At 47.7% G+C, this 16,479-nt stretch overlaps 2 protein-coding genes across 3 annotated transcripts in view; both read right to left on the bottom strand.

Annotated features, from left to right (window-relative positions):
- Nucleotides 1–16,479, bottom strand: part of OBSL1 (obscurin like cytoskeletal adaptor 1) — a 164,772-nt gene that overhangs the window by 55,088 nt on the left and 93,205 nt on the right. The gene's annotated exons all lie outside the window — the stretch shown is intronic.
- The window catches only part of CHPF (chondroitin polymerizing factor), a 34,258-nt gene continuing 23,531 nt past the window's right edge, over nucleotides 5,753–16,479 (bottom strand). For both annotated transcript variants that reach the window (XM_083472894.1, XM_083472893.1), the window contains exons 2-4: nucleotides 11,768–12,332; nucleotides 10,782–10,964; nucleotides 5,753–8,045 (exon numbers count right to left, since the gene is read on the bottom strand). In XM_083472894.1, coding sequence (XP_083329020.1) covers nucleotides 6,780–8,045; nucleotides 10,782–10,964; nucleotides 11,768–12,304 — 1,986 coding nt within the window. In that variant the 5' untranslated portion in view covers nucleotides 12,305–12,332 and the 3' untranslated portion in view covers nucleotides 5,753–6,779. The remainder of the gene's footprint in view (nucleotides 8,046–10,781; nucleotides 10,965–11,767; nucleotides 12,333–16,479) is intronic.

Raw genomic sequence — 16,479 nt, 5'->3', positions numbered from 1 at the left:
ATGTGACTCCACTGTTTTACCATCAGTTTCTAAGCTCAGCATAAAGTGAGCTGTCAGGAAGGACAGAGAGATGGTTAGGAAGAAAAACTGGGAAAACGATGCTCTTTCTTAATAGGCAATATTTCTTTCGAGCTACAGGCAAATAGACACAACAAAATGTTAAACATGCAAGTTAAACAAAAGCCTCCCTTTTCTCGGCTGATAATTGAGCTGGGCCACTTCAGCCAAGGCATTTATCTTCCCAGCCTACGTTCTGATAACCCATTTTAAACAAATCCACCCTAACTCAGCATGTACTCCCACTGCTAGATAAAAAGTTGGGTGGAATATATGGGAAGTCTTATCAACAAAAATAAACCAAGTTGACAACAATATGCTAAAAGATCTCTGCCTATATAAATGCTGCTGCTAGCACCTAGGACTTTTTTTCAGCCAGAACTCAGTTCCGGCACGTCTCAGGTGAGTGCCATTGCTATTATAAGAGAACAAGGGAGGTATTCATGGTGAGTTCCAATTACACATCACTATGGCACTTCTTCCTTTGGAAGCTTACTTGATTTCATTCTCCATATAAAGATCACCTGGGCATTTTGGTCAGGGAGACACATTACGTTCCCAGTACTAAATTACTCTTGGGGGTCCAGTATCTCCACCCACAGCAATTCTGTGAAAGAGTCTGCTTCTTTGGGGATTTCTGCTTTGCTGAACTTTAACATACAGAGCAAGACCACCTCTGGTATATGGCTGCCGATTCTTCCTATGTAGCCTGTATCCAGAGATGAGTGTCCCGTTCCACTCTTCCATTTCTCCATTCCACCAGGTTTTGATTATGCCCACTGTGCTCTCCTTTGAGATGAAACCCTCCAGTTTGCCCAGCTTGACTCAGAGGCTTCTAGTCTGGGCATACTACGATTATGTACTGGGTTTCTTACGCACCCTTCACTACAAGTTCCGAGGGCAAGTTACAACATTATACAATAATAATAATAATAATAATAATATTAGAAACGGTTAAAACAAGTTACTACAGTCAGATGAACTGGGTGGATCCTAAAGTCTATAAATCTCTGGTATCAAAAGGCCAGAGTGAAGAGACATGCCTTCAGCATATGTAGAACCCTATAGAAGGGAGGGGCCACACAACCCTTAGTGGGGAGAAAATTCCACAGGTTGGGGCTGCCACAGGTAAGGCCATCTCTTTGACCTCCCCTTCAAACCCACAATTGCCCCACCTGCTGAAACATTGCCCCTGCTTCTGAGTGATGGCTGAATCAGGAGAAGTGCAGCACCTCGCAGATTTACTGAATTCCTGCCCAGACGACTCTGTGGGCAACCCTATTAGCAAGGACAACATTTTCTTGGCTAGAAGTCTTTGGGGTACCAGGCGGAAGTCCCAGTTCACCCCTTGCAAATCAGTTTTGTGATAGAGCCCAAATTATATAAACTAATTAATTTGCATTGAATGATTGTGATTTTATAATGTTCTAATTTAAACAAGTCAAGCAATTTAAATAAATCATAGTAAAGTTTTAATTTAAACAAAAGTGTAGGAGGACCCAGCTAAACATCAGGGTGGACTCTCTTTCCTTGGATGATTTTAAGCAGAGGTTGTCATTTATGATCTAGCTGAGATTGCTACATTGCAGGGGGTTGGTCTAGATGACCCTTGGGGCCCTTCAAACTCTACAATTCTGATTCTATGACCCAGCATCAGGCATATGAAAGGAAGATCATAGTTTTAATTTAGTTTTCATTCTTGCTTGCCTTGCCCTCACTCTAGCAAACTGATCTCTCTCTTTCTCTCTCTATCTTTAACCATTAAACTGTGCTTTGTAGACTGCAAGTTCCTAATTCTCTAGCCTTTTTTAAATCTTCAGCTGTTTGTCAACACACATCAAAGTGTCCTTATATATTTCAGAAAGGATTAGGAGGAAGGACACGGGCTGGATTAGAAGGGGTGAGAAATGGATGTTCATTAGCAAGCAATCATCTTCTGGAAAGAAAAAAATAATGCTTATGATTAAATGAACAGAATTTGAAGAAGTCAATTTTAAATCTAGCTCAGGAGTGCAAACGGATCAAAGGAGGGAATGTAAATACACCCCTTAGGCCATGACTTGTTTTGGAAATTCAGAATAACCTATATCATTTGAAATGCATGGACCTCCCTCAGTTGAAATCCTCTGGACCAAACCAGTATAAATATCTGTGGACTCTCAGCTGCTCTTACAATATCACATCACTGGCATTTCTATGGGACAACTTCAAGCGACTGTGGTTGAGAATCTGACTTTGCAGGCCCCTTCAATATCATCTTGTCAGTTATGTGTGTTACGCTCTGAATTGTTCTGTCTGGTTTTATGAAAGTAGAGCAATAAATTAAGCCTCTCAAGTTCTTTGCTTTAATTTAAATGACAACATATTATACCTTTGCAGCACATTATTTCCCTCAAAGAATTCTGGGCACTGTAGTTTCTTAAGGGTTGCTGGGAATTGTATCTATGTGAAGGATAAACTACAGTACCCAGAAGTCTGGGTGTGTGTGCTTTGAATGTACTTTGTAAATACAGGGTGGGGAATGGTTTTCACATTGAGTGTTGTATTTCCTCATGGAACCCTCTGGTGCCAGTAGTGGACAGGGCCACAAGCAAAAATGAGTTGGGCAGTGGATATGACTCTTACCTTTCTACAGTGGGCTACACTCCAGCCAAAGGTTTCCACAACACCCCCCCCCTCCATCTAGGCAAGCAAGACCCATTCCCAAATATTCAAGGACACCAGTGTGAACAGGGCTGGGCAAAGAGTCTAAGGGGCTGTATAGTGAGAGGGCTAGAGAGCATCATTTATGCCTTCAACCTGAGATTCCCCATACCTGATATAAATACAGTGGTGCCCCGCAAGACGAATGCCTCTCAAGACGGAAAACTCGCTAGACGAAAGAGTTTTCCATTTTGGAGGTCCTTCGCAAAACGAATCTCCTATGGGCTTGCTTCGCAAGACGAAAATGTCTTGTGAGTTCCTGCGGGGTTTTTTTCTTCCTCCCGCCTTTTTCTAAGCCGCTAAGCCGCTTATCCGCTAAGCCGCTAAAAGCGCTAATAGCGCTAATCCGCCAATGGGCTTGCTTCGCAAGACGAAAAAGCCGCTAGACGAAGAGACTCACAGAACGGATTCTTTTCGTCTTGCGAGGCACCACTGTACTGAAGGCATAAAAACCATGTGTAGGGAGCCTCCGCAACACTAATCAATTATGTCATTTCTGGTGTAGTAGTGAATTTGTAATAGAGGAAATCATTAGGCACATTTTACAAATCAATCCAATATTGCTCCTCTTATGAATCTATGAGGTAGGCCTGGAGCCCTTATTGTATCCTGTCCATGGCCTTCGCAAACCTGGTACTCATCGGTTGCCATCAACTCCAGCCAAGACGGCTGCATAAAGACTCCACAGTGTTGCTATTGGTTGCAGCCAGTCAGGAAACAGGCCTGCACTGCAACACATCTATAGTGTGCTCCATAAAACTCATGACACAAACCACCATGGAGAATTGCTTTAGCTGGGAAGCCCGCTCAACAAAGTAATCTTTCTGAGGGGCAAAGCAAGAGTGGCAGGTTTTAGGAGACAACTGGGGGTCCCCTCGCCCCGCTTTATAAACTAATGTGAAAATCATGTCTGTCGCACGTATTGTGTGAATCTTTACAGAAAGGCATTCTGGAGCCATCTTCTCCATCCCTTGATAGCATTTTATTTCTTACCTTCAACAATGGTGCTCTTGATTTTTTCTCTTTCCTGCGTTGCATCCTTCAGCCTCCAGAGTGTAACATACCATTTTGACATTTTCTGGTATCTTTCCTATGGCTCTGATTACTGATTTGTATCCTGTAAAAACACACACTGCATTTTTTTTGTTCCCAATTTGTAATCACAATAATAAAAAGGCTGTTCTTATGTGTGTGGAACTAGTATGAATATACAGTGAACGGACTGGCCATGTGGTCCAAGAGCAAAAGGAATAGCATTGATTTATATTTCACTTGCCATTTTTCTCCTGGTGCAGCACAATCACATATTACATGCATTTAACTTATGTGATATCAACTATAGGCAGTTGAATTCCCACAAGTAATAAGCGGAGTTGGTGCGTGGAGAGGGCCTTGCTTGAGAAGCAACACAATGAGCTTAAAAAGCTCACCGCACCACATTTTCCTGGAGCAAAATTTAAGCTCTCTACTTTTGTTTCCTGAGCAAGGCTCCCACAAGATCTCACAGGAACTTGGGTGGCCCCAAAAGACCTTGTGAGAGCATCCCGGGTTTGCTGGAGCTCGCACAGGGGTTCAGTTCTAAGGGTTTGGGTATTATGCATTTTTGCATATACACAGAACCCTTGGAATTGAACTCTGCATAAGATACAATCATACTGTATTATGTGCTGTCCCACCCACCCCAGACCACGTTTTCTTTTGAGTTGTAAACATGTGACCTGCCCTGTCCCTCAAAGATTTACATTTCTAAAAATACGGACCATTCTTTTAAACAAAACAGAACACTGACTGCTTAGGTGTTCACAAACATGGACCATCACAGAAAACACGCACAAAATGTAAGTAAGGATCGGATGCTATTTCATCAGAAGTTCACAAACTGTTTGCTCCCAGGGTGAAAAGGATCACTCTGTTAAGGGGTCTCTGCATCATTTCTTTACACGACTTATATGCCAACACTCACCATTCATGGTTGGAGAAAACTGACCCAAATCTGACCCACTTTTTTATCTGGGCTGGCTTTTGAGCATGCACAGAAGTGAGAATTTTAATGTTATGATTATTTATGGTGTTAAAATGTTACGCCATTTTAAGTGGCTGGCTTTTTTGAACACCATTTCCTGTCCATTACATGTATGGGGACAATTTGATGGGTGCTGCTCCCACACCTTTCCTTCCATTTTTTTCTATCAACCAAAAGGAAAGGGTGCACTTTCCCCACCAGCTGGTGCTGAAGGCATGTTCACAGAGCAGAAGTACTCTAGCAAAAAAAAAGAAGGTAAAAATAAAAACAAATTTTGCCCTTGTAAGTACAGGAAGCAGGAAAGGAAAAGGGAAGGAATGCTTGGCTTCCAAAGAAGGAAGGAAGGAAGGAAGGCTGCTCTTTTGTGCAAATTGGCATATCAGAAAATCTGTATTTCAAAAATACTGTTTCTAAAAAAAAGGTGTGCATGCACAAGTAAACAATCTTTGCCTCCAAACCTACAACAGGTGTCAGAGTTGTTGATGTATTATTTTTTGCAGCTCTTTTATGCAAATCTCATAGATAGCTAGTATTTTTTTTAAAAAAATACTTGTTTTAAGGTGCATGCACACAGGTAAACATACCAAGATGCATGCCCACAAAAGATCTCTGGCTCCTGGAACTTACGGTGTGTAGGGTGCACTCATTGCGCGAATGGAAGAACAACACACAGTGCTACTGTATCCCTTCAAGCAGCACCCACTAGCATGAATGGGAAACGGACAGGTTTTGGAGGCATACAATTGAAAGCACTCATGTGTGGAGGAAAACACACATGCACATTAGCACCCTAGTGTGGACACAGCTACCTAACTACTTGTATTACATTCCTTGAAATACACATCACTGCTTTCTTTTCATCTCAAGGGAATCATACAATACATAAATTAACTTCTATTGATTCCACAATCTCTCTCCATCATACAAACCAGGCATGCATACAGCCTAGAACAGAAAAATCATAACCAAACACTTTATGCTTCGCTCCAGTTTATTAAAATGCAAAACAACATTTTAGTCACCAACCCGCCCCAAATCCAAGTTAAATATAAACCCACTGGAGAGCCAAGCTCCAACTCCTTCTCACACGTGCACACACACAACGGCACCCTTTCTGGGCCTTGCCCTGGTCCCAGCGCCAGGCTGATTGACACAACCCGCTCTGCTGAACAGTTCTGGGTCAACCACTCATGGCAGCAAGATGGGCGAAATCTACGTACCTTCAGCCCAGCGGGTGGCAAAAGAGAGGGCAGGCAGCCCCAGAAATACTGTTCATCCCCACAGTGCCAGAGCCAGCCTGGCATCAGGGGGCTGCTTGACTCTCCCAGTGAAAGCACCCACCAGTTCTGTGCCACCCTACCACTCCTAATCTGAGGCTAAAGCAGCCCGAGTCACCGTTTCCAAAAGGAGCAACACCGGACAAAGAGAAAAAAATAACCAACCAGAATCCCTCTGCCCCTCCCCACCCACAGAAGATTATCCTGCACCTACACCTGGAGTGTCCATTAAGTTAACACCCAAACTGCAGCAAGGGGACCAAGCAGTGCTCCCGAAGGGGCAGCTTCTTTCCTTCCTGCCTCTATTGCCCCAGAATCCAGAAACCCCAAGCCAGCCTCCTCGGCTTCAGCCCACCCCACCCTCACACAGAAGCCTCTTCTAAAAGCCCTGGTGCCACCAAGGCGGCATCCAGGTGTTTGAGGCAGAAGTCCCACAGCAGGCCCTGCCTGCCCTTGCTCAGTTGGCACTTGCAGCTGTTAATCCTGCTGCCCGGGGGCAGGGCCTGGGCCTGCATGAGGGGAACAGAGCAAGGCAGAAGTGGGACTGGATCCTGACCACCCGCCAATGCCCGCTTTTGGTCCACAAGGCAACCTGGACAGCCAAGCAGAACCGCTCCCTTGAGGCCCAGCCTGAGCCATCCTGGGCCGCCGTCCTCTGCCGCTACAGGGAAGAGGCGCAGGGGGAGAGGGGAGGTGGCAGGCTGGCCCCGCCCCCGGGCTCATGTGCTGTTGCCCTGCTCCTGTTCAAAGAGCACCATGGCCAGCTGTGCCCGGGAGCCCAGGCCCTCCAGGCTGCTCTGCACACAGCGGTGGTACTGCTCCTCGCTCAGGCGTGGGTTGCAGCCCTGCGGCCGGTAGCGCTGCAGGAGGGCCGGCTCCACCGCCCGGAAGACATGCAGGTTGGAGTACTTGACAAACAGGTCGTAGATGTCCAGCGTCTCCAGGATGTCCTCGTTGTCCTGGGCATCGGCCGCCATGCGCGTGCGTGCCGCCATGTAGTCGGCGTTATAGAAGCAGGCTTCGCTGAAGGCATCGCGGTCAAAGTGGCCGGCATCCCGCACCAGGTCCAGGCCGGACAGAGGCGGGGGCTGGTTGTGGAAGGCGATGGTGGGGTTGTAGCCCTGGAAGTGGATGGGGAAGAAGACCTGCCAGCTGTTGATGGTGTTCATGCGGCAGCGGTTGAGGAACTCGGCCGTGACCTCGGTGCCCACACCAGCCACAAAGAAGAGCGTGTCCACAGGGTGCTTCTTGGAAATGATGTCCATCACCTTGATCTGGGAGGGAGCATCTGTCTTGACACTGATCCAGGGGATCTTCACCTGCGCATAGCGCCGCTCGTACTCCGCAATGCGTGCCTTCACTGCTCGGAAGACGTCATTCTGGGCCACTTGCTGAGCCTCAAAGGGGTCGTAGATGAAGAGGAAGGTCAGCACAGCGTTCTCTGCATTCTCAAAGGCGGCCGCAGCATAGACCTCCAGGAAGCGCGCGGCATAGTCTCGCTCTGGGGCTGTCAGGGGCAGGATGACGTTGACCCGGCTGGCCTCTGTCACGTAGGGCATCGGGATGATCTCCACCTCGCTGAGAGGGCGCAGCAGGTGCACGCGCTTGGCCAGCGATCGGCTGTGCCCCTTCTGTGTCACCACTTCCAGCTGCAGGTCCAGGGTGTACTCCATGCCCCGAGTCGGGTCAAAGCGGCGGTAGCCGTTCAGCAGCTGCTGCTTCCGGACGTGCAGCAACGGCTGGTACCGGTGGTTCAGCTCTTCCACAGCTGCAGCCACAACGTCGGCCACATCAGCTGTGTCTGCACCATGCAACTCGCACTTGGGAGCTCCATCCACACAAGAGAAAGCCGCCTCTTCTGTGAAGTAATCCCAGCGAAGCACCTCAAAGCGGGTTTTGGGCTGGAAAGGGGGAGCGATGCCAATGGGCCAGGTGGCACTCAGGTCGCCATCTGCAGACAGGCTACTGGTGTTCTGGATCTCGAGCTGAAAGGAGAGGGTGCAGGTAGAGTCAATGTAGGCTCAGAACTTAGTTTTTCAGAACTCCCAGCAGTTCCAAATGAATTAAGAGGCACACACAGAAACACACACACACACATAAGGCAAACTTTCCCCATAGCTAAGAGCAGCTCCCATATTTACTTGGATATTAGCCTTTCTTTCTTTCTTTCTTTCTTTCTTTCTTTCTTTCTTTCACACACACCCCTCAACCTTCCAGGTAAATCTTCATTCAGAGGACCTGTGGTTCTCCAGATGTAACTGACTCCAGTTCCCATCATCCCTGAGCACTGGCCACAGTAGCTGTGGCTCATGGGAACTGGAGTCGAACCACATGCAACCACAGCTTCCCCATCCCTGCACTACTGTCAGGTCAGGCACGTCTCTTTAGGATGCCTGACTGGAATACACAACTAGGCGTCCATGAACACTTCAAAAAGCTAAGTACTTCCACCCCTCCAACGCTCCCCAATAGACAAATCATCCATTACATGCTTGAGGACCATTAAGTTTGACCACCCCTCCAGCACAGCTACCCCGGAGCGGAAATCAACAGGGGCACTGCCAGCTAGACCACGACAAGTGGCGAGCCGAGCCTGCGACAAACTGCACTGGGGCACCAGACCTTTCCATATGAGCCCAGATGAACTTCTGCCCAACCCAAAGAGTAAGCACATTAAACAAGAGCAGGATCAGCAAGCAGCAGGGTGTGCCAAGTTATACCATCCAGCCACCTGGTGGCAGTGTGGTCCCACGCTATGAGCCCAGATCTGGGGCTAGCTTACCTGCACTGTTCTGCCCCATGAAGTAAAAAATAAAACAGTCTTGTGGTGAAAGATGGGCCACATGGCTCAAAGCAGCCGGTATTTAAGTATATGCCAAAGTATATGCTTTTTCTTTCTCCCCATTTCTCTCTTTTTAAAAAAAAGTTATTTTAAAATGGATTTTCATTTTTTATTACACACATTACTGCATATTACTTTTATGTCATAGTCCCCAAGTGCCAACTGGCAGGGGCACTATATAAATAAATCACTTTAAAACTTATTATAACCTAAGGCAATAGACTCAAATATTAATTTACAGCAGCGCAAAGAAAAGGAAAATCCAATGTGCAATAGCAATCAATGTAATTTAATGTAGCTCCTGAGCACCTGTATGCATTTTCGGTTCCATATTTTACAATTTTTCAAGTATGTTTTCACACATCTCGATATTCTGCCGATTTTATTACATGAACCAAAAGGCTAATAGCGGAACCTATGAAGGCATCAATAACGCCACCCAGTTCCCGGCTTATAGCACGCAGAGTTGCAGCCTATGAGTCAAGGTCCATCGTGGTAGCCAGTGCTGTGCTCAGCAATGAGATTAAGAAGCAGACAGCTGTCTGGACTGGTTTGGCATTTCCCCAAAAGCAAACCTCCACTTTGGAATCCAGGAATTGCCCTTCTTGGCTGATCAAACATGCAAGCTTGCTGCCTAAACCTCCAAACTTACGACTTGGGTTAAGACCTTCATTGAAGGAATTCCACTGCAACAATGCACACTAAGAATCAGCTTGAGGTTATCTGGAATGCATATACAGTGGTACCTCGGTTTAAGAATAGCCCTGTTTACAAATGATTCAGTTTATGAACTCCGTAAAACCAGAAGTAGCGAACTTTACCTCGATCTAAGAACGGAAGCCAAATGGTGGAAGGGCACTGGCGGTGGGAGGCCTCATTAGGGAAAGCGCACCGCGGTTTAAGAACACTTTCGGTTTAAGAACGGACTTCAGGAACGGATTAAGTTTGTAAACCAAGGTACCACTGTATATCTATTTTAAAAAACAAACCTATTAACCAAAAATTCTATACATTTTTCAGTTTCACTAGTGCACTCTTTATTTTCCCAGTAAAAAGTGGTAGTTAATAGTTCAGCGAATTGAGGGGTTGGAACTGCAGCTGGAGGAAATGGGTTTGCAATGAGAGAAGCAGTGGGTGGGGAAAAGGTTAAGTGTGCATGGAAGCAAGCCAGCACACACACACACACACACACACACACACACACACACACACACCATCACCACTTCAAATTCAGCCCTGCCCCCTCCCCAGCCAATCTCCAGTGGTGAAGCTACAGCCAGGGGTCAGAGCTCAGCATGTGCTGCCAAATATGGAGATTTCAGAAACTGCCAACATGAGGGTTGCCACAGTTAAGCCCAAATCCTTGGGGGGAAAGGAAAGGTATAGCTTCAGATTCAAACATCCCCAACGAATGGATTGTCCAATAAAATCAAGAGCGCCCCAGGTTCCCCATCTCCGCCCTAGAAGACATCAGAAGTGAAATGGGCTCAGTTACTTTCTACAGCTGAGCTACACTGGAGAAAGCCAGTGTGGTGCAGTGGTTAGAGTGTTGGGTTAGGGCATGGGAGACCAAGTTTCAAATCCTCACTCAGCCAGGAAGCTCACTAAGTGATCTTTGGCCAGTCAAAGTCCCCCTACCTCACAGGGTTGTTGTACAGATGGAATTGGGAAGGGAAGAGGAGCATACGACAATCTTGAGGTCCTTGAAGGAAAAGGTGTGACATAAATGTAAAAATAAACAAAACACGGCTGACTTTCCTATAGCTGGTAAGCAAATGTAGTGCCACAATGGAAACTGTGGCACATGAGGAGAGTGAACAGAGTCCCCCACTCTGCTCAGCCAGTTACAGATCCAGATCCAACGTCCTCCCCGCCTTACCTGTAGCTGCTGGATTTCCTGGTATGTGTGCTCCAGTTCCACACGCGCAAAATGTCTGTGCAGCCGGTACATCTGGACAGGGTCCAGCACAGGGTGAACAGTGAAGGCCGTGTTGAATCGCGGGTCGCTCTCTCTCTCAGGGTCAGTGTTCTTTGCAAGTTCAAAATACTGGTAATGCAGGCCCTGGTGGGGAGAAGGAATAAGAGAAAAATATATGACAGGGAAATCCAGGCCATCCATGTTAGTACAGTGGTGCCCCGCAAGACGGAAAACCCGCTAGACGAAAGGGTTTTCCGTTTTTGAGCTGCTTCACAAGACGATTTTCCCTATGGGCTTGCTTTGCAAGACGAAAACGTCTTGCCAGTGTTCCGATTTTTTTTTGCTTCCCCCCCTTTTTCTAAGCCGCTAATAGCCTTTTAGCCGCTAATCCGCTAAGCCTTTAATAGCCACTAAGCCTTTAATAGCCGCTAAACCGCTAATAGCGCTAATCCGCTAAGCCACTAATAGGGTTGCTTCGCAAGACGAAAAAACCGCTAGACGAAGAGACTCGCGGAACGGATTAATTTTGTCTTGCGAGGCACCACTGTACATATAACCATGACATACAACCAGCTGGTATTCCCCTCCAGTTGTAAGGGAACAAAAGCATGTCTGAAGAGGAAGCTCAGCTTTCAACTGGGATCAAGAATTCATCCTGTAATATTGAGTGTTTGGTTCCTCCCCCTAATCTTTGAAACACATGATCATGTTCACTCCACATTTGCAAGGATATTAGTCCCATGGCTTAGCAGCACCTACACTGCAACTCCCTGCCCCTTCATATTAGGCAGGAGGTGCCTCCGCCATATTGTTTTTTGTACCAATAACATTTGCGTATATTGTATGTAAACCGCTTAGAGGTTTTTTATGATTCAGTAGTATATACAAAATAAGTTAAATAAATGAACACAGGAGAGGGACACTACAGTGCAGCTGGCCCTTCTTACCTCACGCTCTGCCACACAATCTACCCCAGTGTAGTCAATGATGCAGCGCCCCAGCCACTCATCAGGATGGGCGCTCAGGATGTCGTTCCGGCAGCTTTCCAGGTGAGGCTGCAACCTCAGGAGAAGGGCCCGGGAAAGCAGGTAGCCGAAGCCACCATAGCAGTAGCGCCCTTGCGTGTCCCCACCAATGAACTCCTCTGGCCGGCCCATGTAGAGCAGAGTGTCAATGCTGAGGTGAGAGGCCAAGCGGTTCACACGGTGGGCCTCGGTGTAGGTGTCGTCCTGCACCAGGAAAACCCAGTCGAAGTCAGCCACGTAATGGTCCAGCACATACTTGACAGTCTGGTACATGTTCCAGATGGGCCTCTCGTCACCGTGCGTCACCACCGTCATGCCGTGAGGAACTTTGCGCCCCCGGGTGCCCGTGAAGTAGACCAATCGCTCCAGCCGGTGTCCCAAGGTGCGGTTCACCGCCACTGCGAGGGAGTGCAATGTGTTCTTCGAGGTCAGCACTCCCACAAAGAGGCGCTGGCGCATGCCCAACTCCGTGCTGATGTATCGGGTCCTTTGGGGGAATGGAAAGGGCAGGCAGAAAGAGAAGGTGAGGCAGTGAAGGAGGTGAAGAGGAGCATACAAATTTCCACCACCAACATCCCCTACCGACTGAGGAAGCATCATCTCAGCCCTGTGTTTCTGAGCATATTTGCAAACACCTTCTGGAGCATTTGAAGAGTGGGATCTGCTGAGACAAGGCTTTGCGCTGCAAGCAGCAAACAATCATTTCTCCTCCAGCCCCACTTTCCCCATAAAATGACCACAGCGCTTGCCCCATTCGCACATGCCAGCACTGGTGCAGGAGCTGCTTCCATGTGGTGCAATCCTATGCAGCTGCTGGGTGTGTGCAAATGTGAGAATGCAAGTGTTGCATGACTGGGCCTCATGGCATAAGCCTTCACTTAGCCGGGAATGAAAATTACAAAGGGGTGGGAATGGCCCATGAGGTTCCAGTATTCACACACACAAAAAAGCCCACAGCAACGGGGTACTACAACACAAAAAAGTGGCTGGCATGTGTGCGCATGCACAAGGACAAGGGTGTGTGTGCCTTAATCTGTAATCAAAATGGCATCTTAAGTGATACATTTACCTACACTGCTCTTTTGCTACCTTTACCTCTCCAATCCCTCTCTGCTTTCTCTCGCCACTGTCATAGTTAAGCTTGCAAGGTACACCCCCAGAGCGAAGGAATCAGTCCGTTCTTTTTGGCCTGTGCTATCCTGTAAAGCCTGTTGTCTTTGTCCATGGAGTTTTCTTGGCAGGGATACTGGAGTGGCTTGCCAGTTCCTGCTCCAGGTGGATCATGTTTGGTCAAAACTCTCCACTATGACCTGTCCGTCTTGGAACGGATGAAATTTAAAGATGCCTGCTTCTTGGGAGAAAAGCAATGACAAACCTAGGCAGCATCTTAAAAAGCAGAGACATCACCTTGCCGACAAAGGTCCGTGTAGTTAAAGCTATGGTTTTCCCAGTAATGATGTATGGTAGTGAGAGCTGGACCATAAAGGCTGATGGATGAAGAATTGATGCTTTTGAATTATGGTGCTGGAGGAGACAGGGCTGTCTTAAGCATATGTGGTGCCGGGGTGCAAAGATCCACCCGGCGCCCACCCCCTCAGGTTGCCCAGAGTTGTTGAGCCATCTCAGCAACAACAGAGTAGCCTGAGGAGGTGGCGGCAGTGGCAGCAGAGCAAGGCCGGGACCAGGCACCTGGGGTGGGGAGGACAAGCAGAGCCCAGCGCAACAACAGTTGAGCCCGGGGAGGAGGCGCTCTGACGGCCTCTGCTCGGCAGCAGCTGTCGGCTCTTCCCAATCCCCGGACTCCAAATCTCAGCCCTGGACTCTTGGCCTGCCGTCCCTGAGAGCCCACGCCTGGCAGCCCTAGCACCTATGTGTAAGACAGCCCTGACCAGTGGCGTAGTGTAGGTTGTCAGCACCCGGGGCAAGGCAAGTCATTTGCACCCCCTAACCCGTGGATTTGCGCCCCCTAACCCTAACCCCCAGATGTTGCGCCCGGTGCGGCTGGCCCCCCCTGCACCCCCCACGCTACGCCACTGGCCCTGACCTCAGCAATAACCAAGAATGTGTTCTGCAACTTATGTAAGAAACCCAGACTCTCACACAAAGCAACAGAGTATCCCAGAGTGCAACCCCATTGCCTCTGAAATCCTTTCCACATTATTCTCCAGCATGAGGCTCAGGTTCAGCATCCTTCTGCATTGTTCTTTCCACCAAAGGAGATCTGAACTGGTTCCCCAGCTCAGAAACCAAGTTTCCATGAAGGCTGAGGGGGTACCACCACCATATATCTGAGTGCAACCCCAACAATCGACAGAGATTCCTTGCATCTCTTAAAATATTTACTCTCACTATAAGAGAGCAAGAAGAATGTATATTTAGAAGAGTAGAAAATATTTATTTAATATATGGAAAATAATTGTACGCAGCTGAAAACGCTGTCAGCATTAAGATAAATTCAACAGAGTAAACAATATTTGATTGATGTAAAAGTGGAAAATTGGATTTGAATGGATATAATAAAATATGCAGGAATGTATGATATGTAAGATGAACCATGGAAGGAGAAGAAGAGAAGTCATTGGATAGTTTAACGTTTGTAAAATATTTATTTTGAAATGTAGAAAAATGAAAACTCAAATACACACACACACACACACACACACACACACACACAAGCCATTTTAGACACTGTAAACAACTGAAGCCAACCTGCAAGGCAGACACCCAGATGGGCAAATTAGCAAAATGTTAGAGAGGGTAGCCATGGCCGAGCAGATCTCACTTGGCCTCAGCTTCCATCCTAGGCGGCCCCCTAAGGAGCTAATCATAATCCCCAACTGAGTAGCAAGAGGAAGGAGCAATAGTGTAAGGCTCAAGAGTGTGAAGAGAAGGGGAGGGTGTCAAGACTAGAATCCAAATGCCTAGGGAATTCAGCTTCCCACCATAATTTGACTGCTGCAATTGTGAATCTGGAGGGGGCGGAAAGATTCTGACATCTCCCAGTTAGGTAGGGGCTGTGTTAAGAAAATGGGGAGGGGGGTATCTTGCTCCCTGTGACATTACAGTTGGTGTTAGGATGCAGGTGGCCTGTCTCTTACAATAAGTTTCAGGTTTTAATTATTTAAATGCAGCAGGAAACCTTTCCTTCCTTCCTACCCACCCACCCCCATTCCACTCACACAGTGGGCTCATTCAGCCCCTCCACTTCCTGCCCATCCCACCCACCCTCACTCACTCACTCCTGGGGACAACACAGCTCATTCAGTCCCTCGTCCCTGGGCCCCCAACCCCTAGCATTGATCTCACCCGTTTATTGAGTTGAGGGCACGCAGGAGAAAGGAAGAGAGATGGTAATCCTGGTGCCAGGGATCAGAGGGGGAGAAACAAAGCAGAGTTTCTCCCCCCCCCCACATCATGCCTGGGAAGGGGGTGGGGAACAGGGATGAGGGGTGCTCATGGGGCTCACTTAGACAAGCAATACTCCCAAGGCTGGGAAGGTGAGAAATAAAGGGGCCAACACACACTGCAGAGAGAGGAAGGCAAGGAAGGCGTGGTGGTGGGAGAGAAAGCAAACACAGAAGATCTGGCACAGAGATGCTGAGGATAAAGGCTTGACATAGTTAAACCTTGTAAGGAACAGGGCAATTCCCTGAAAAGGAGGGAGGGAGGGACAGAGAGAAAGAGAAAATGCAGAGAGATAATAAAGGCAAGGCAGTCTTTTGGACTGCCAGCAGGCAGTATTAACCACCAGTAACCCCAGCAAACACAGACAGACACATGCACACACTGAGAGTGGGAAGGAGCAGATGTCACTATAAATTGTCAGAATAAATGACACTCTTAACTAAAAAGAGCAATGAACTGGGCAACCGGCAAACAGAATGTGTGACTATAGGAGCAGCAAGTCTCCTGATTCCCTTTCCGCATGCACATGCACCCCTCATTCCCATCTCTGGGGAAACAGTGGCCAGGTATGCATGATCCAAGCCTACCTTAAGTAAGCCAAGTTAGGTACACTGTTTGTGCAACTGCACACACCCTCTGAGTGCCCACACTGCTTCTCCCTTTCATGCAAGCAGCGAAACAAACTAGGAAGCTACAGTGAGTCCACCATGATTTAAAGTAGGGCTCTAAATCCTGACTTGTTTGGAAGCCCTTAAACACATTTCCCAATTTGCAAATCCTGGAAAGGCATGGTTAACTGCAGCTTTCTGGCTTGATTCTGCACTTGCACAAAGGGAGAAATGAGGAGAAAAATGGCTGCATTTGAGAGCACAAAGCCTGTGTATATCCTGGCTCATTAAGCTAGGATCTGATAGTCTAAAGCAGGCCAGAAACTTTAGAATGTGGTTCTTTGTCACTGTTAAAGCTCACTATGCCTGTGCCTTTGGGCTCTCTGCACTCCAGACCCAAAGGGAGAAAGTGTTCCCTGCCCACAGGGAAATCTCTGAATGGCTCTAATTTCCAGAACTGAGCCTGTATCCTACTGGGTTACACAGAGTTAATGGGACCAGTACAAGACTACAAGACGCGGGTGGCGCTGTGGGTTAAACCACAGAGCCTAGGACTTGCCGATCAAAAGGTCAGTGGTTCGAATCCCCGCAACGGGGTGAGCTCCCGCTGCTTGGTCCCTG

Source organism: Podarcis liolepis (assembly GCF_965112155.1).
Source record: "Podarcis liolepis genome assembly, chromosome: 1".
In the NCBI taxonomy this organism is placed as follows: Eukaryota; Metazoa; Chordata; class Lepidosauria; order Squamata; family Lacertidae; genus Podarcis; species Podarcis liolepis.
The sequence above is the reverse complement of the archived record's forward strand: the minus strand, read 5'-3'. Positions and strand labels throughout refer to the sequence as shown.